Source organism: Eucyclogobius newberryi, unplaced genomic scaffold, assembly GCF_026437365.1.
Source record: "Eucyclogobius newberryi isolate DKJ021-1_F unplaced genomic scaffold, fEucNew1.0.hap1 SCAF_5, whole genome shotgun sequence".
NCBI classification, from domain to species: domain Eukaryota; kingdom Metazoa; phylum Chordata; class Actinopteri; order Gobiiformes; family Gobiidae; genus Eucyclogobius; species Eucyclogobius newberryi.
The window spans coordinates 4,601,689-4,624,519 of NW_027316167.1; the positions used below are offsets into that span (position 1 = coordinate 4,601,689).

Below are 22,831 nucleotides of genomic sequence, written 5' to 3' on the forward strand. Positions count from 1 at the left end.
TACTACACATTATACACACGCACTGCATACTACACACTATACACACGCACTGCATACTACACACTATACACACGCATACTACACACTATACACACGCACTATATACTACACACTATACACATGCACTACATACTACACACTATACACACGTACTGCAAACTACACACTATACACACGCACTGCATACTACACACTATACACATGCATAATACACACTATACACACGCACTGCATACTACACACTATACACACGCACTGAATACTACAAACTATACACACGCATACTACACACTATACACACGCACTGCATACTACACACTATACACACGTACTGCATACTACACACTATACACACGTACTGCATTCTACACACTATACACACGCATACTACACATTATACACACGCACTGCATACTACACACTATACACACGTACTGCATACTACACACTATACACACGCATACTACACACTATACACACGCACTGCATACTACACACTATACACACGCACTGCATACTACACACTATACACACGCATACTACACACTATACACACGTACTGCATACTACACACTATACACACGCATACTACACACTATACACACGCACTGCATACTACACACTATACACACGCATACTACACACTATACACACGCATACTACACATTATACACACGCACTGCATACTACACACTATACACACGCATACTACACACTATACACACGTACTGCATACTACACACTATACACACGTACTGCATACTACACACTATACACACGTACTGCATACTACACACTATACACACGCACTGCATACTACACACTATACACACGCATACTACACACTATACACACGTACTGCATACTACACACTATACACACGCATACTACACACTATACACACGCACTGCATACAACACACTATACACATGCATACTACACACTATACACACGTACTGCATACTACACACTATACACATGCATACTACACACTATACACACGCACTGCATACTACACACTATACACATGCGCTGCATACTACACACTATACACACGCACTGCATACTACACACTATACACACGCACTGCATACTACACACTATACACACGCATACTACACACTATACACACGCACTGCATACTACACACTATACACATGCGCTGCATACTACACACTATACACACGCATACTACACACTATACACACGCACTGCATACTACACACTATACACACGTACTGCATACTACACACTATACACACGCACTGCATACTACACACTATACACACGCATACTACACACTATACACACGTACTGCATACTACACACTATACACACGCATACTACACACTATACACACGCACTGCATACTACACACTATACACACGCATACTACACACTATACACACGTACTGCATACTACACACTATACACACGTACTGCATACTACACACTATACACACGCACTGCATACTACACACTATACACACGTACTGCATACTACACACTATACACATGCATACTACACACTATACACACGCATACTACACACTATACACACGCATACTACACACTATACACAGGTACTGCATACTACACACTATACACACGCATACTACACACTATACACACGTACTGCATACTACACACTATACACATGCAAACTACACACTACACACACGCATACTACACACTATACACACGCACTGCATACTACACACTATACAAACGCACTGCATACTACACAGTATACACACGTACTGCATACTACACACTATACACACGCATACTACACATTATACACACGCACTGCATACTACACACTATACACACGCACTGCATACTACACACTATACACACGCATACTACACACTATACACACGTACTGCATACTACACACTATACACACGCACTGCATACTACACACTATACACACGCACTGCATACTACACACTATACACACGCACTGCATACTACACACTATACACACGCACTGCATACTACACACTATACACACGCATACTACACACTATACACACGCACTGCATACAACACACTATACACATGCATACTACACACTATACACACGTACTGCATACTACACACTATACACACGCACTGCATACTACACACTATACACACGCACTGCATACTACACACTATACACACGCATACTACACACTATACACACGCACTGCATACTACACACTATACACACGTACTGCATACTACACACTATACACACGCACTGCATACTACACACTATACACACGTACTGCATACTACACACTATACACACGCACTGCATACTACACACTATACACACGCATACTACACACTATACACACGCACTGCATACTAAACACTATACACACGTACTGCATACTACACACTATACACATGCATACTACACACTATACACACGCACTGCATACTACACACTATACACACGTACTGCATACTACACACTATACACACGCATACTACACATTATACACACGCACTGCATACTACACACTATACACACGTACTGCATACTACACACTATACACACGCATACTACACATTATACACACGCACTGCATTCTACACACTATACACACGCACTGCATACTACACACTATACAAACGCACTGCATACTACACAGTATACACACGTACTGCATACTACACACTATACACACGCATACTACACATTATACACACGCACTGCATACTACACACTATACACACGCACTGCATACTACACACTATACACACGCATACTACACACTATACACACGCACTATATACTACACACTATACACATGCACTACATACTACACACTATACACACGTACTGCAAACTACACACTATACACACGCACTGCATACTACACACTATACACATGCATAATACACACTATACACACGCACTGCATACTACACACTATACACACGCACTGAATACTACAAACTATACACACGCATACTACACACTATACACACGCACTGCATACTACACACTATACACACGTACTGCATACTACACACTATACACACGTACTGCATTCTACACACTATACACACGCATACTACACATTATACACACGCACTGCATACTACACACTATACACACGTACTGCATACTACACACTATACACACGCATACTACACACTATACACACGCACTGCATACTACACACTATACACACGCACTGCATACTACACACTATACACACGCATACTACACACTATACACACGTACTGCATACTACACACTATACACACGCATACTACACACTATACACACGCACTGCATACTACACACTATACACACGCATACTACACACTATACACACGCATACTACACATTATACACACGCACTGCATACTACACACTATACACACGCATACTACACACTATACACACGTACTGCATACTACACACTATACACACGTACTGCATACTACACACTATACACACGTACTGCATACTACACACTATACACACGCACTGCATACTACACACTATACACACGCATACTACACACTATACACACGTACTGCATACTACACACTATACACACGCATACTACACACTATACACACGCACTGCATACAACACACTATACACATGCATACTACACACTATACACACGTACTGCATACTACACACTATACACATGCATACTACACACTATACACACGCACTGCATACTACACACTATACACATGCGCTGCATACTACACACTATACACACGCACTGCATACTACACACTATACACACGCACTGCATACTACACACTATACACACGCATACTACACACTATACACACGCACTGCATACTACACACTATACACATGCGCTGCATACTACACACTATACACACGCATACTACACACTATACACACGCACTGCATACTACACACTATACACACGTACTGCATACTACACACTATACACACGCACTGCATACTACACACTATACACACGCATACTACACACTATACACACGTACTGCATACTACACACTATACACACGCATACTACACACTATACACACGCACTGCATACTACACACTATACACACGCATACTACACACTATACACACGTACTGCATACTACACACTATACACACGTACTGCATACTACACACTATACACACGCACTGCATACTACACACTATACACACGTACTGCATACTACACACTATACACATGCATACTACACACTATACACACGCATACTACACACTATACACACGCATACTACACACTATACACAGGTACTGCATACTACACACTATACACACGCATACTACACACTATACACACGTACTGCATACTACACACTATACACATGCAAACTACACACTACACACACGCATACTACACACTATACACACGCACTGCATACTACACACTATACAAACGCACTGCATACTACACAGTATACACACGTACTGCATACTACACACTATACACACGCATACTACACATTATACACACGCACTGCATACTACACACTATACACACGCACTGCATACTACACACTATACACACGCATACTACACACTATACACACGTACTGCATACTACACACTATACACACGCACTGCATACTACACACTATACACACGCACTGCATACTACACACTATACACACGCACTGCATACTACACACTATACACACGCACTGCATACTACACACTATACACACGCATACTACACACTATACACACGCACTGCATACAACACACTATACACATGCATACTACACACTATACACACGTACTGCATACTACACACTATACACACGCACTGCATACTACACACTATACACACGCACTGCATACTACACACTATACACACGCGCTGCATACTACACACTATACACACGCACTGCATACTACACACTATACACACGCACTGCATACTACACACTATACACACGCACTGCATACTACACACTATACACACGCATACTACACACTATACACACGCACTGCATACTACACACTATACACATGCGCTGCATACTACACACTATACACACGAACTGCATACTACACACTATACACACGCACTGCATACTACACACTATACACACGTACTGCATACTACACACTATACACACGCACTGCATACTACACACTATACACACGCATACTACACACTATACACACGTACTGCATACTACACACTATACACACGCATACTACACACTATACACACGCACTGCATACTACACACTAAACACACGCATACTACACACTATACACACGCATACTACACACTATACACACGTACTGCATACTACACACTATACACATGCATACTACACAATATACACACGCACTGCATACTACACACTATACACACGTACTGCATACTACACACTATACACATGCATACTACACACTATACACACGCATACTACACACTATACACACGCATACTACACACTATACACACGTACTGCATACTACACACTATACACACGCATACTACACACTATACACACGCAAACTACACACTATACACACGTACTGCATACTACACACTATACACATGCAAACTACACACTACACACACGCATACTACACACTATACACACGCACTGCATACTACACACTATACAAACGCACTGCATACTACACAGTATACACACGTACTGCATACTACACACTATACACACGCATACTACACATTATACACACGCACTGCATACTACACACTATACACACGCACTGCATACTACACACTATACACACGCATACTACACACTATACACACGCACTGCATACTACACACTATACACATGCACTACATACTACACACTATACACACGTACTGCATACTACACACTATACACACGCACTGCATACTACACACTATACACATGCATAATACACACTATACACACGCACTGCATACTACACACTATACACACGCATACTACACATTATACACACGCACTGCATACTACACACTATACACACGTACTGCATACTACACACTATACACACGCATACTACACACTATACACACGCACTGCATACTACACACTATACACACGCATACTACACACTATACACACGCACTGCATACTACACACTATACACACGCACTGCATACTACACACTATACACACGCACTGCATACTACACACTATACACACGCATACTACACACTATACACACGTACTGCATACTACACACTATACACACGCATACTACACACTATACACACGCATACTACACATTATACACACGCACTGGATACTACACACTATACAAACGCACTGCATACTACACACTATACACACGCATACTACACACTATACACACGTACTGCATACTACACACTATACACACGTACTGCATACTACACACAATACACACGTACTGCATACTACACACTATACACACGCACTGCATACTACACACTATACACATGCATACTACACACTATACACACGTACTGCATACTACACACTATACACACGCATACTACACACTATACACACGCACTGCATACAACACACTATACACATGCATACTACACACTATACACACTAATGCATACTACACACTATACACACGCACTGCATACTACACACTATACACACGCACTGCATACTACACACTATACACACGCACTGCATACTACACACTATACACACGCACTGCATACTACACACTATACACACGCACTGCATACTACACACTATACACACGCACTGCATACTACACACTATACACACGCATACTACACACTATACACACGTACTGCATACTACACACTATACACACGCATACTACACACTATACACACGCATACTACACACTATACACACGTACTGCATACTACACACTATACACATGCAAACTACACACTACACACACGCATACTACACACTATACACACGCACTGCATACTACACACTATACAAACGCACTGCATACTACACAGTATACACACGTACTGCATACTACACACTATACACACGCATACTACACATACTACACACTATACACACGCACTGCATACTACACACTATACACACGCATACTACACACTATACACACGCACTGCATACTACACACTATACACATGCACTACATACTACACACTATACACACGTACTGCATACTACACACTATACACACGCACTGCATACTACACACTATACACATGCATAATACACACTATACACACGCACTGCATACTACACACTATACAAACGCACTGCATACTACACACTATACACACGCATACTACACATTATACACACGCACTGCATACTACACACTATACACACGTACTGCATACTACACACTATACACATGCATACTACACACTATACACACGCACTGCATACTACACACTATACACACGCATACTACACACTATACACACGCACTGCATACTACACACTATACACACGCATACTACACACTATACACACGCACTGCATACTACACACTATACACACGCACTGCATACTACACACTATACACACGCACTGCATACTACACACTATACACACGCATACTACACACTATACACACGCACTGCATACTACACACTATACACACGTACTGCATACTACACACTATACACATGCATACTACACACTATACACACGTACTGCATACTACACACTATACACACGCATACTACACACTATACACACGCATACTACACATTATACACACGCACTGGATACTACACACTATACACACGCACTGCATACTACACACTATACACACGCATACTACACACTATACACACGTACTGCATACTACACACTATACACACGTACTGCATACTACACACTATACACACGTACTGCATACTACACACTATACACACGCACTGCATACTACACACTATACACATGCATACTACACACTATACACACGTACTGCATACTACACACTATACACACGCATACTACACACTAAACACACGCACTGCATACAACACACTATACACATGCATACTACACACTATAAACACGTACTGCATACTACACACTATACACACGCACTGCATACTACACACTATACACACGCACTGCATACTACACACTATACACACGCACTGCATACTACACACTATACACATGCGCTGCATACTACACACTATACACACGCACTGCATACTACACACTATACACACGCACTGCATACTACACACTATACACACGCATACTACACACTATACACACGCACTGCATACTACACACTATACACACGCACTGCATACTACACACTATACACACGCACTGCATACTACACACTATACACACGCATACTACACACTATACACACGTACTGCATACTACACACTATACACACGTATACTACACACTATACACACGTACTGCATACTACACACTATACACACGTACTGCATACTACACACTATACACATGCATACTACACACTATACACACGCACAGCATACTACACACTATACACACGTACTGCATACTACACACTATACACATGCATACTACACACTATACACACGCATACTACACACTATACACACGCATACTACACACTATACACACGTACTGCATACTACACACTATACACACGCATACTACACACTATACACACGCATACTACACACTATACACACGTACTGCATACTACACACTATACACATGCAAACTACACACTACACACACGCATACTACACACTATACACACGCACTGCATACTACACACTATACACATGCAAACTACACACTACACACACGCATACTACACACTATACACACGTACTGCATTCTACACACTATACACACGCACTGCATACTACACACTATACACACGCACTGCATACTACACACTATACACACGCATACTACACACTATACACACGCACTGCATACTACACACTATACACACACACTGCATACTACACACTATACACACGTACTGCATACTACACACTATACACATGCATACTACACACTATACACACGCACTGCATACTACACACTATACACACGCACTGCATACTACACACTATACACACGCATACTACACACTATACACACGCACTGCATACTACACACTATACACACACACTGCATACTACACACTATACAAACGTACTGCATACTACACAGTATACACATGCATACTACACACTATACACACGCACTGCATACTACACACTATACACACGTACTGCATACTACACACTATACACATGCATACTACACACTATACACACGCATACTACACACTATACACACGCATACTACACACTATACACACATACTGCATACTACACACTATACACACACACTGCATACTACACACTATACACATGCATACTACTCACTATACACACGTACTGCATACTACACACTATACACACGCACTGCATACTACACACTATACACACGTACTGCATACTACACACTATACACATGCATACTACACACTATACACACGCATACTACACATTATACACACGTACTGCATACTACACACTATACACACGTACTACACGCTACACACACGCATACCACACACTATACACACGTACTGCATACTACACACTATGCACACACATACTACACACTATACACACGCACTGCATACTACACACTATACTACACACTACACACACGCATACTACACACTATACACACGTACCGCATACTACACACTATACTACACACTACACACACGCATACTACACACTATACACACGTACTACACACTATACACATGCATACTACACACTACACACATGCATATTACACACTAGACATATGCATACTACTAATACTACTATTAATACTGCATAACACAGTACTATGAGTAATAAGTATGAGAAGGAGCTAGTGACAGGAGACGGCTTTAGTTTTGGCCCTAGATGTGGTGAAAAGTTGCGTAAAAAGACAAGTACAAGAAAGTACGAGCGAGACAAACTGTAACGACAAATGAACAACAACACTTCATCTGCAGCACGACCAACAAGTGTACAGCAGAATATAGTGTTCATGGTGGGAGGTGAAGGAGGTGAGGGAGGTGAGGGAGGTGAGGGAGGTGAAGGAGGTTAGGGAGGTGAAGGAGGTGAGGGAGGTGAAGGAGGTGAGGGAGGTGAGGGAGGTGAGGGAGGTGAAGGAGGTTAGGGAGGTGAGGGAGGTGAAGGAGGTGAGGGAGGTGAAGGAGGTGAGGGAGGTGAAGGAGGTGAGGGAGGTGAGGGAGGTGAAGGAGGTGAGGGAGGTGAGGGAGGTGAAGGAGGTGAGGGAGGTGAAGTGAGGGAGGTGAAGGAGGTGAGGGAGGTGAAGGAGGTGAGGGAGGTGAGAGGTGAAGGAGGTGAGGGAGGTGAAGGAGGTGAGGGAGGTGAGGGAGGTGAAGGAGGTGAGGGATGTGAAGGAGGTGAGGGAGGTGAGGGAGGTGAAGGAGGTGAGGAATGTGAAGGAGGTGAAGGAGGTGAAGGAGGTGAATGAGGTGAGGGAGGTGAAGGAGGTGAGGGAGGTGAGGGAGGTGAAGGAGGTGAGGGAGGTGAATGAGGTGAGGGAGGTGAGGGAGGTGAAGGAGGTGAGGGATGTGAAGGAGGTGAAGGAGCTGAGGGAGGTGAAGGAGGTGAGGGAGGTGAGGGAGGTGAAGGAGGTGAGGGAGGTGAGGGAGGTGAAGGAGGTGAGGGAGGTGAAGGAGGTGAGGGAGGTGAAGGAGGTGAGGGAGGTGAAGGATATGAGGGAGGTGAGGGAGGTGAGGGAGGTGAGGGAGGTGAGGGAGGTGAAGGAGGTGAGGGAGGTGAAGGAGGTGAGGGAGGTGAGGGAGGTGAAGGAGGTGACGGATGTGAAGGAGGTGAAGGAGGTGAAGGAGGTGAATGAGGTGAGGGAGGTGAAGGAGGTGAGGGAGGTGAGGGAGGTGAAGGAGGTGAGGGAGGTGAATGAGGTGAGGGAGGTGAGGGAGGTGAAGGAGGTGAGGGATGTGAAGGAGGTGAAGGAGGTGAAGGAGCTGAGGGAGGTGAAGGAGGTGAGGGAGGTGAGGGAGGTGAGGGAGGTGAAGGAGGTGAGGGAGGTGAGGGAGGTGAAGGAGGTGAGGGAGGTGAAGGAGGTGAGGGAGGTGAAGGAGGTGAGGGGGATGAGGGAGGTGAAGGAGGTGAGGGAGGTGAGGGAGCTGAGGGAGGTGAAGGAGGTGAAGGAGGTGAATGAGGTGAGGGAGGTGAAGGAGGTGAAGGAGGTGAAGGAGGTGAAGGAGGTGAGGGAGGTGAAGGAGGTGAGGGAGGTGAGGGAGGTGAGGGAGGTGAAGGAGGTGAGGGAGGTGAGGGAGGTGAAGGAGGTGAGGGAGGTGAAGGAGGTGAGGGAGGTGAAGGAGGTGAGGGGGATGAGGGAGGTGAAGGAGGTGAAGGAGGTGAGGGAGGTGAGGGAGCTGAGGGAGGTGAAGGAGGTGAAGGAGGTGAATGAGGTGAGGGAGGTGAAGGAGGTGAAGGAGGTGAAGGAGCTGAGAGTGCGTGTGGGGAAATGCACGTAAAGGTTCAGTGGGCGATGGGCAAGCGAGTGGGCAGCGGCCGGTCGACGGAGGTGGCACTCTGCGCCTGAGCCACGTGACCTTATGACGCAGACATCTCACAAGAACACATCAAGACGCCTCATAAGAACACATCAAGACCTCTCACAAGAACACATCAAGACATCTCGCAAGAACACATCAAGACGTCTCACAAGAACACATCAAGACCTCTCACAAGAACACATCAAGACCTCTCACAAGAACACATCAAGACGTCTCACAAGAACACATCAAGACGTCTCACAAGAACACATCAAGACCTCTCACAAGAGCACATCAAGACCTCTCACAAGAACACATCAAGACATCTCACAAGAACACATCAAGACGTCTCACAAGAACACTTTAAGACCTCTCACAAGAACACATCAAGACTTCTCACAAGAACACATCAAGACGTCTCACAAGAACACTTTAAGACCTCTCACAAGAACACATCAAGATGTCTCACAAGAACACATCAAGACGTCTCACAAGAACACTTTAAGACCTCTCACAAGAGCACATCAAGACCTCTCACAAGAACACATCAAGACATCTCACAAGAACACATCAAGACGTCTCACAAGAACACTTTAAGACCTCTCACAAGAACACATCAAGACTTCTCACAAGAACACATCAAGACGTCTCACAAGAACACTTTAAGACCTCTCACAAGAACACATCAAGACTTCTCACAAGAACACATCAAGACGTCTCACAAGAACACTTTAAGACCTCTCACAAGAACACATCAAGACTTCTCACAAGAACACATCAAGACGTCTCACAAGAACACTTTAAGACCTCTCACAAGAACGCATCAAGATGTCTCACAAGAACACATCAAGACGTCTCACAAGAACACTTTAAGACCTCTCACAAGAACACATCAAGACGTCTCACAAGAACACATCAAGACATCTCACAAGAACACATCAAGACGTCTCACAAGAACACATCAAGACGTCTCACAAGAACACATCAAGACATCTCACAAGAACACATCAAGACGTCTCACAAGAACACATCAAGACGTCTCACAAGAACACATCAAGACATCTCACAAGAACACATCAAGACGTCTCACAAGAACACATCAAGACGTCTCACAAGAACACATCAAGACGTCTGACAAGAACACATCTAGACTTGGTGCATATGTAGAGACAAAGAGCACCGGGACCACAGTTTGAGAATCACACGTACGTAAGCTGATGGACAAAGCACAATTATCCATGTGGTATTTTTGTGTGGGTTTGTGTCCAGTGGGGAAGAACCCTGGACTCCTGGAGGTCCCGCCCCCGGACACGCCCCTGCGCAGACACTGCAGTTTTGCCGATGATCTGGAGATGGAGCCAGAGAAGGACATCAACCTGAGCCCTGTGTCCAGCGTCTCACTGTGAGTCAGCATAATGACAGTCCCATTGAGCGACTGTGAGTCAGCGTAATGACCGTCCCATTGAGCGACTGTGAGTCAGCGTAATGACCGTCACATTGATACGACTGTGAGTCAGCGTAATGACCGTCCCATTGAGCGACTGTGAGTCAGCGTAAGGACCGTCCCATTGAGCGACTGTGAGTCAGCTTAATGACCGTCCCATTGATACGACTGTGAGTCAGCGTAATGACCGTCCCATTGAGCGACTGTGAGTCAGCGTAATGACCGTCCCATTGAGCGACTGTGAGTCAGCGTAATGACGTCCCATTGAGCGACTGTGAGTCAGCTTAATGACCGTCCCATTGATACGACTGTGAGTCAGCGTAATGACCGTCCCATTGAGCGACTGTGAGTCAGCGTAATGACCATCACATTGATACGACTGTGAGTCAGCGTAATGACCGTCCCATTGAGCGACTGTGAGTCAGCGTAAGGACCGTCCCATTGAGCGACTGTGAGTCAGCGTAATGACCGTCCCATTGATACGACTGTGAGTCAGCTTAATGACCGTCCCATTGATACGACTGTGAGTCAGCGTAATGACCGTCCCATTGAGCGACTGTGAGTCAGCGTAATGACCGTCCCATTGAGCGACTGTGAGTCAGCGTAATGACGTCCCATTGAGCGACTGTGAGTCAGCTTAATGACCGTCCCATTGATACGACTGTGAGTCAGCGTAATGACCGTCCCATTGAGCGACTGTGAGTCAGCGTAATGACCGTCACATTGATACGACTGTGAGTCAGCGTAATGACCGTCCCATTGAGCGACTGTGAGTCAGCGTAAGGACCGTCCCATTGAGCGACTGTGAGTCAGCGTAATGACGTCCCATTGAGCGACTGTGAGTCAGCTTAATGACCGTCCCATTGATACGACTGTGAGTCAGCGTAATGACCGTCCCATTGAGCGACTGTGAGTCAGCGTAATGACCGTCCCATTGAGCGACTGTGAGTCAGCGTAATGACGTCCCATTGAGTGACTGTGAGTCAGCTTAATGACCGTCCCATTGATACGACTGTGAGTCAGCGTAATGACCGTCCCATTGATCCGACTGTGAGTCAGCATAATGACCGTCCCATTGATACGACTGTGAGTCAGCGTAATGACCGTCCCATTGAGCGACTGTGAGTCAGCGTAATGACCGTCCCATTGATACGACTGTGAGTCAGCGTAATGACCGTCCCATTGATCCGACTGTGAGTCAGCATAATGACCGTCCCATTGATACGACTGTGAGTCAGCGTAATGACCGTCCCATTGAGTGACTGTGAGTCAGCGTAATAACGTCCCATTGAGCGACTGTGAGTCAGCGTAATGACCATCCCATTGAGCGACTGTGAGTCAGCGTAATGACCGTCCCATTGATACGACTGTGAGTCAGCGTAATGACCGTCCCATTGAGCGACTGTGAGTCAGCGTAATGACCGTCCCATTGAGCGACTGTGAGTCAGCTTAATGACCGTCCCATTGATACGACTGTGAGTCAGCGTAATGACCGTCCCATTGAGTGACTGTGAGTCAGCGTAATGACCGTCCCATTGATACGACTGTGAGTCAGCGTAATGACCGTCCCATTGATACGACTGTGAGTCAGCGTAATGACCGTCCCATTGATACGACTGTGAGTCAGCGTAATGACCGTCCCATTGAGCGACTGTGAGTCAGCGTAATGACCGTCCCATTGAGCGACTGTGAGTCAGCGTAATGACCGTCCCATTGAGCGACTGTGAGTCAGCGTAATGACCGTCCCATTGAGCGACTGTGAGTCAGCGTAATGACCGTCCCATTGAGCGACTGTGAGTCAGCGTAATGACCGTCCCATTGAGCGACTGTGAGTCAGCTTAATGACCGTCCCATTGATACGACTGTGAGTCAGCGTAATGACCGTCCCATTGAGCGACTGTGAGTCAGCGTAATGACCGTCCCATTGAGTGACTGTGAGTCAGCGTAATGACCGTCCCATTGATACGACTGTGAGTCAGCGTAATGACCGTCCCATTGAGCGACTGTGAGTCAGCGTAATGACCGTCCCATTGAGCGACTGTGAGTCAGCGTAATGACCGTCCCATTGAGCGACTGTGAGTCAGCGTAATGACCGTCCCATTGAGCGACTGTGAGTCAGCGTAATGACCGTCCCATTGATACGACTGTGAGTCAGCGTAATGACCGTCCCATTGAGCGACTGTGAGTCAGCGTAATGACCGTCCCATTGAGTGACTGTGAGTCAGCGTAATGACCGTCCCATTGATACGACTGTGAGTCAGCGTAATGACCGTCCCATTGAGCGACTGTGAGTCAGCGTAATGACCGTCCCATTGAGCGACTGTGAGTCAGCGTAATGACCGTCCCATTGAGCGACTGTGAGTCAGCGTAATGACCGTCACATTGTCATGAGTCATCAAGAAGTCCAGCTCCGTCCTGGGCTGTGCTCTGGACTCGGTGCAGGAGGTGGGGGACAGGAGGGTCCTGGCTAGATTCACATTAATGCTGGACCATGAGTGTCGCCCCCTGCAGGACACTCTGTCCCCTGCAGGACACTCTGTCCCCTGCAGGACACTCTGTCCCCTGCAGGACACTCTGTCCGCTCTGGAGAGCAGCTTCAGTGACAGACTGATCCACCCTCGATGTGTGAAGGAAAGGTTTTGCAGGTCTTTCCTTCCTGCTGTTGTCAGACTTTATAACAAACACTGTTAGTACTGAACACTCTCAATACTGACCTAACCATGTGCAATTACTGTTATATGTGCAATTACTGTTGGAATTCATGTGCAATCCATATGCTGTCGTGACACATATTCATGTGCAATTACTGTCGTGATCACATGACATGGTATTTATGTATTTATTTATTTATTTGTCTATGGGAGTTTTATTTATTCATAGGAGATCTTCTACTGAAAGTGTTTTTCAGACTTCCTATAAGTGATCTGTTCTTTTCTTCTGTATCTGCCTCTGTATCTACTGCGTTGTATCAATGAAATTTCCCCATAAGATAAGATAAGATATTCCTTTATTGTCCCACATGGGGAAATTTCATTGGTGCAACGCAGGTAGATACAGAGGTAGATACAGAAGAACAGATCACTTATAGGAAGTCTGAAAAACACTTTCAGTAGAAGATCTCCTATGAATAAATAAAACTCCCATAGACAAATAAATACATAAATACCATTGCATGTGATCACGACAGTAATTGCACATATGTGTCACGACAGCACATAGATTGCACATGAATTCCAACAGTAATTGCACATATGACAGAATTGCACATCAGTATTAGGTTAGGTCAGTATTGCGACGGGATAACGTGACGATCTCCGGGTGAGACGACTGTTCTCCGCAGTTTCATGAGTTCCTCCTTTGTGGAAACGCGGTACGGCGCCGGCCGGGGGGCGGGGCCGGAGCCGGGGGGCGGGGCCGGGGGGCGGGGCCGGAGCCGGGGGGCGGGGCCGGGGGGCGGGGCCGGAGCCGGGGGGCGGGGCCGGAGCCGGGGGGCGGGGCCGGAGCAGGGGGACTCAGAATCCAGCCGAATAAAGTCAAAACAAGTTAATTTAAAGCGATTCCAGTGCGTGTCCCGATCGTTCGTGAAGTTCCTCTTTCATATAAACGTGTACATAAACGTGTACATAAACGTGTATATAAACGTGTACCGACGACACGCCGTACTTTAGCGCGGCCGGAGGGCGCGGGGGGGGGGCTGGTGGGCTCGCTCGGAGCTAGCTCACGTCACAACAACACAACGAACGCAACGAAAAACGCTCAAATCCAGCCGAAAAAAGTCAAAAACAGTTGAATTAAAAAACTATTCCAGCGCGTGTCCCTATCGTACAGTAAAATAGAAAAAATATACTAACTATATTTACAAAATATAGGAGATAAAGCACAATAAGTGTGAGAAAGAAGAGAGAGTGTTTACATGTGGGACAATAAAGGAATATCTTATCTTATCTTATTAAGCGACTGTGAGTCAGCGTAATGACCGTCACATTGAGCGACTGTGAGTCAGCGTAATGACCGTCCAGAGACACCTTTAAAGTGTGTCGGATTGTTATTGTCTTAAAATGTGAAACACATTTTCAACTATTTAAAGTTGTTCAAACGTGTTACTCACCTAAATAATGCACTTTCCACCACTCACAGGCCAGAGCTAACTACAACTAGCATGCTAACAATGCACTTCCTGGTTCTCGGAGCATATAGTCGTTCATATTGCCAAAGAATACATTAAAAACACACATTCTGTAAGTGTTGACTCTCCACAGATGTGACCTGTAAGTTGGTCTAGTAGTGCGACATGTTGGTTTCCATGGAGATAAATAAGGCCCCGTGGAAGATCCAGGACACGCTGGCCTGGGAACGGAGGAGTTGGAGGAAGTGTCTGGGGAGTGGGAAGTCTGGGAGTCCCTGCTTGGACTAGAAAATGGATGGAGATTAATGAGTTTAATGCGGAACATTCCCCAAAGCAAGAACATTTCTGTGAGGACAAGCAAGTGGCATCCCGTCTATGGTTTACACTGCTCTGCCATGTCTTCTTTTAAGCTTAAGGGCGGCACAGTGGCACAGTGGCACGGTGGCACAGTGGGGTGAGACGGTGGCACTGGTGGCACAGTGGGGTGAGACGGTGGCACTGGTGGCACGGTGGCACAGTGGGGTGAGACGGTGGCACTGGTGGCACGGTGGCACTGGTGGCACAGTGGGGTGAGACGTGGCACTGGTGGCACTGGTGGCACAGTGGGGTGAGACGGTGGCACTGGTGGCACGGTGGCACAGTGGGGTGAGACGGTGGCACTGGTGGCACGGTGGCACTGGTGGCACAGTGGGGTGAGACGTGGCACTGGTGGCACTGGTGGCACGGTGGCACTGGTGGCACAGTGGGGTGAGACGGTGGCACTGGTGGCACGGTGGCACGGTGGCACTGGTGGCACAGTGGGGTGAGACGGTGGCACTGGTGGCACAGTGGGGTGAGACGGTGGCACTGGTGACACTGGTGGCACGGTGGGGTGAGACGGTGGCACGGTGGCACTGGTGGCACGGTGGCACAGGTGGCACTGGTGGCACGGTGGCTAGCTCGCCTCACAGCAAAAAGCTTGCAGATTCAACTACCAGGCAGAAATATGACTTGATACGCTTGTTTGGAAGATTACTCTAAATGTAATTATAGACAATAAACTTTAATTCCAAAATGTGCAAAGAAAAAAAAAAAACTTATTGCAATTATTATGATAATGATCACATTTTGAACACTTCACCACCTCTAGCTTAAGTTAAACATCTCTAAATATCACAGTAAAAGTGATTCAATCATCTTAAATAATACAAGGACTTTTAAAGGACAATGTTCTTCGGATCCGTCCACACTCACACTCCCAGTGGCAGGTGTGCAGACAGTGCCCCCGGTGGCCTGGCTGTGCTCGCACGCCGCGGGACCGTGAGTGTTTTGACGTGGACAGTTTGACGGTGATGCGCGGCCCCCGGATGGAGCGCGGCCCCCAGATGGAGCGCGGTTCTTCAGATCTTCTGCCACCTGCTGAGGTCACCACCACTGTCTGACCCTCACATCTGCTCCAGAGTCCTGTACATGCTCCACTGCCCCGCCCTGCAGAGCGCCGACGCCTCGAGCATTCAGTGGATACAAAACAGCCAGATATGAAAACATGACTTAAAGGACACATATTAAGTTCAGTTTTATTGCCATTGTCTCTTTAAACATGCTCTTTGGAACTTCTGCTTTGGCATCATCTCATGTATCTACTTTTTTATCTGGGAATCCCTTATCAGGAGTTGTGTTAGAACGCCATCTATTGGCAGCAGACTTAATTACCATGAGGAATTAAACAAAAGGTAGCCCTCCACAACGTGTTGATGCAAGCACGCGGCTGTAACGATCGTGATTTGGAACGACAGAACGAGTCTAGCAATGACTTAAAAACAGAAAGAGAAATGATGGGAAATTGAAACCAGGTGTAAATGTAAATGAAACTAATTACAGGCATATGTTGGGTGAAAAAGCAATGCTATGACGTGGTTAAATGGACAAAAAAGTCAAGTTTGCGTCATGTGTCCTGAAGCGTGACACGGTGCAGTAGCTCATTGATGATTAAAGGTGCACTATGTAACTTTTCTGGTGGAGGGTCCGCGCCCTGTTTTCCCCCTCGGTGAGGTCACTGCTCTTCCACAGAACGGCATTGAGCTTTTCTGTGCGTTTTACAATGTTTTGGGGAATAAATACACCTGTAATTCCAGACAAAGCGGTAACATTTGTATTTCACGTTGGCGTCACACGGTGCAGCTTTAAGGATGGAGCGAAATGACAACTCCTCGGCTGTGTTCAGTGGTGGGTGGTGTCATAAGGTGCTGTGTGTGTGTAGTTTTCGATGCATATTGTACTGAAGACAGTAGCCTGGAACATAAACATAACCACCGTAGTAAAGGTCAAACACCAGGAAAGTTACATAAAGTTACATTGATGCGATAGTAATATAATGTCTCTTTTGGGCCCAGATGCTTGTTTAAATGTGCTGTTTTACATACGTGTGGGGGGACCGGTGAAGTGACTGCAGAACAAAGCCGTAAGATCAGTGTTGGCGACCGTACGCTGATGACAATGTGGGCGTGGCGCTTTGTGAAAGTGCAAAAAGTGTAACAGGAGAAGCAGCGTTAAAATGAGCTTCTGCATCTCCTCTGCGTCTCCTGCTGCACATTAATAATAACAGAATATAATTAAGGTAAAGAAGAAAAACAGTCTTGTGAGAACCAAACATGGTGGATACGGCAAACATCTGTCTGTGTCGTCGGAAAAAGGCTTGAGACGCGATTCTTTCATCTTCTGATAGTCCAGATATAGATCGAGGCCATTGTAAAAGCCTTCGGGAAAGATCTTTGTCCTGTTAATCCCATTGGTTCAAAGAAGTATTGGGCTTTGATACTAGTTTCAGTATCGTTGTGAATCTAGGTGTCGATTCTCATGAAGACCCCACATCAGACAAATGCACGAATCGAAGGCGAAACTGCGCCGCGTATGTCCCTGACGTGGAAACATCCTCATAACGCCGCTCAAAAAGAGTAACTCGAGCAGAAGAGCCTGAGTGCTGGAGCGCGGGAGAAATGAGTCTGAAGTAACAGTGGGAAAATGGCAGTTTTAGAGCGACGCAGGGCGACAGGAGCCCCCTCGGGACCCCCGTACGCACACGGAGGTAATGACGCGAGGCAGAGGTAGCATGCGCCGCGCTAACAGTGAGCTAACATGCCCTCGCGGCACGTCACGGCTGTTTTATTTATGAGGGCGGAGACTCAAAGCCGCTCGCCGTCTGAAGCGTGCGGGAGCTCCGTGTGATCGTGTGAGGCCGCCGTACGCCGCGAGGGGACGACAACGGGCGCAAACCGCTTAGAAAACACGCCGCAGTCGCGTTAAACTGAAGCTAATCAGTTGTCAGTGTTATGATAATGTAGCCTGTTATTAAGAAGATGTGGTGAAGATGAAGTGTGTCGTTGAACGCTTTATTTTCACATATCTAATACAAATACTACAAAATAAAATGTTAAAATGTAGAGAAGAGCAAGATCTGGCAAACAGTTATTCATGAATATGTTCTTTTATCTATTTATTTATTGTGTATTTCCTATTCTTATATAAGATGAAATACATGTAAAAAGAAATAGCTAAACAATAAATATTAAATAAAGCTCTGTCACATGAAGGGCGTGTTTCCTCATTGGAGCTCAGTGTAAAACGACCGCCGCTGAACGACCCCCGTGTAAATCCAGTCTGCTCTGTTAGCCGCGAGCTAGCTTAAGCCAAAGTACATGTAATCAATCCTTAATTTGTCCCGTGCAGCAGCTGTCCGGACGTGACACAGAAATTCACAGGCATTTGTCATCAGCAGTCGACCAGTCTGCAGGCTTACATTTATTTACCGTATTTTCCAGACTATGAGTTGCACTGGTGTATAAGTCGCACCAGCCAAAAAATGCACAATAGAGAAGAAAAAAATATATATAAGTCGCACTGGAGTATAAGTCGCAATGTTTGGGGAAATGTATTTGATAAAATCCAAGACCAAGAACAGACATTTCATCTGTAAATGCAGTTTAAAATAATAACAGATGAGAGAACATGGTGAACAGGTGTACTTATGCTAACGCTAACACCTTCAGCTACATGACGTATGCTAACGCTAACACCTTCAGCTACATGATGTATGCTAACGCTAACACCTTCAGCTACATGACGTATGCTAACGCTAACACCTTCAGCTACATGACGTATGCTAACGCTAACACCTTCAGCTACATGACGTATGCTAACGCTAACACCTTCAGCTACATGACGTATGCTAATGCTAACACCTTCAGCTACATGACGTATGCTAACGCTAACACCTTCAGCTACATGAGGCACAGACAGAACTGTGGTAAGTGTCTGGTATGTTAACGTAACATATGAACAGTTATTCAGATAACTATAGCATAAAGAACATGCTAACAAGTTTAGCAAAGCATCAGTTTTACCCCAAATCACTAAATCCATTGAATTCTTCTTCCTCTGTGTCACTTCTAAACAACTCCACAAACTCCAGAGTAAGAGGAAGTGCAGATTCTTCTTCTGCGTCGCTTAGAGCCTAGAGCGCCCTCTTGTGGTTGTCAGGGTGAAAATAACGAATAATATCACATATAAGTCGCTCTGGAGTATAAGTCGCCAAAACTATGAAAAAAGGTGCGACTTATAATCCAGAAGATACTGTATTTTTATAGTTTTTTTAGGGTTTTGAGGGGGCTTGACTGGCCATTTGTGGATTACCGCTGGGTTTTCATGAGCGGTGGAAGCAAGTGTTTTGAGCTAATAAGAGAAACGTGGCGTAAGTTGCGGTAACGTTACTCAAACCTGCGCAAATGACACAGAACAAAAGTGGTTACAACACGACAGCAGTTTGGTATAATATAGAGCGTTATTCTGTTTTTTAGCTGCGTTTGTGACATCATAGCATTGGTATTTTGCTTTTTATAACACGTGACGTTTAGCGCCGCGAGTAAAGAAACACGTTTTATTGAAGCGCCTGTCGTACACTCTTCAAAGAAGCGGCGGTTCCTGGTTCCTCATGTCCACTGTCACGCCTCAGTGTCCGTGGCAACTGGACTCTCTGCAGATCCGTGTGCCGCTGGCTCAGAACGCTGTGGCACTTAAACAATTTTGAAAAACGAAACGAAACGCTTCGGGCTCAGCGATCATCAGAGGCGCTGCCAGTAATGCCTCCTCTGACAGGCTTCACGTCTTCACCGCCCGAGACCTCCCGCTGTCGGGTCGAGGAATACGCGCTCTGGCTCAAAGCATCCTGGTTATTACCCCAATCCTCTGCAATTTACCCAAACAACACACAACAACAGCAATAATAAGATGAATTTAGAGACATTTTCTCTCACATACTGCAGTTTATATGTGGTTTGGCTCCAGTTTAGGACATAAAGCGTCACACAGATGATTATTGGTATCATAATATCAGCAAATGGGAATTGATCAGAAACTAACAGTACAGAAGTATATATTTTTGGATGGTTCATTCTTCTGCCAGTTTGGTGCGACAATGAGGATAAAGTCTGGAACAGAAAGACTTCATTTCTCTTCGTTATTTGTGACGATTGGGATCTTTTTACATGATGTAATTTAGAAAAATGACGCGCACACGAGGACATTTGTTTTATGTTTTAATCATTTATCATGGAACACAATAAAGTCGCAATTGAATGCAAAAACGATGTATTTAGTGCCTGAACAAAGCAGCATTTGTCCTGGTGTAAAAACAACATGAGAAAACTGTGCTTCTTGGAGCTAACGTGGCTAATGTGGCTAACGTGAAGTGCTGCTAACGTGC

General features: G+C 45.6%; 1 protein-coding gene across 1 annotated transcript in view; it reads left to right on the forward strand.

Moving 5' to 3' along the window:
* The window catches only part of kcnq1.1 (potassium voltage-gated channel, KQT-like subfamily, member 1.1), a 162,839-nt gene that overhangs the window by 128,017 nt on the left and 11,991 nt on the right, over positions 1 to 22,831 (forward strand). Inside the window, 1 exon segment of the mRNA XM_072465616.1 lies at positions 12,794 to 12,926. Coding sequence (XP_072321717.1) covers positions 12,794 to 12,926 — 133 coding nt within the window.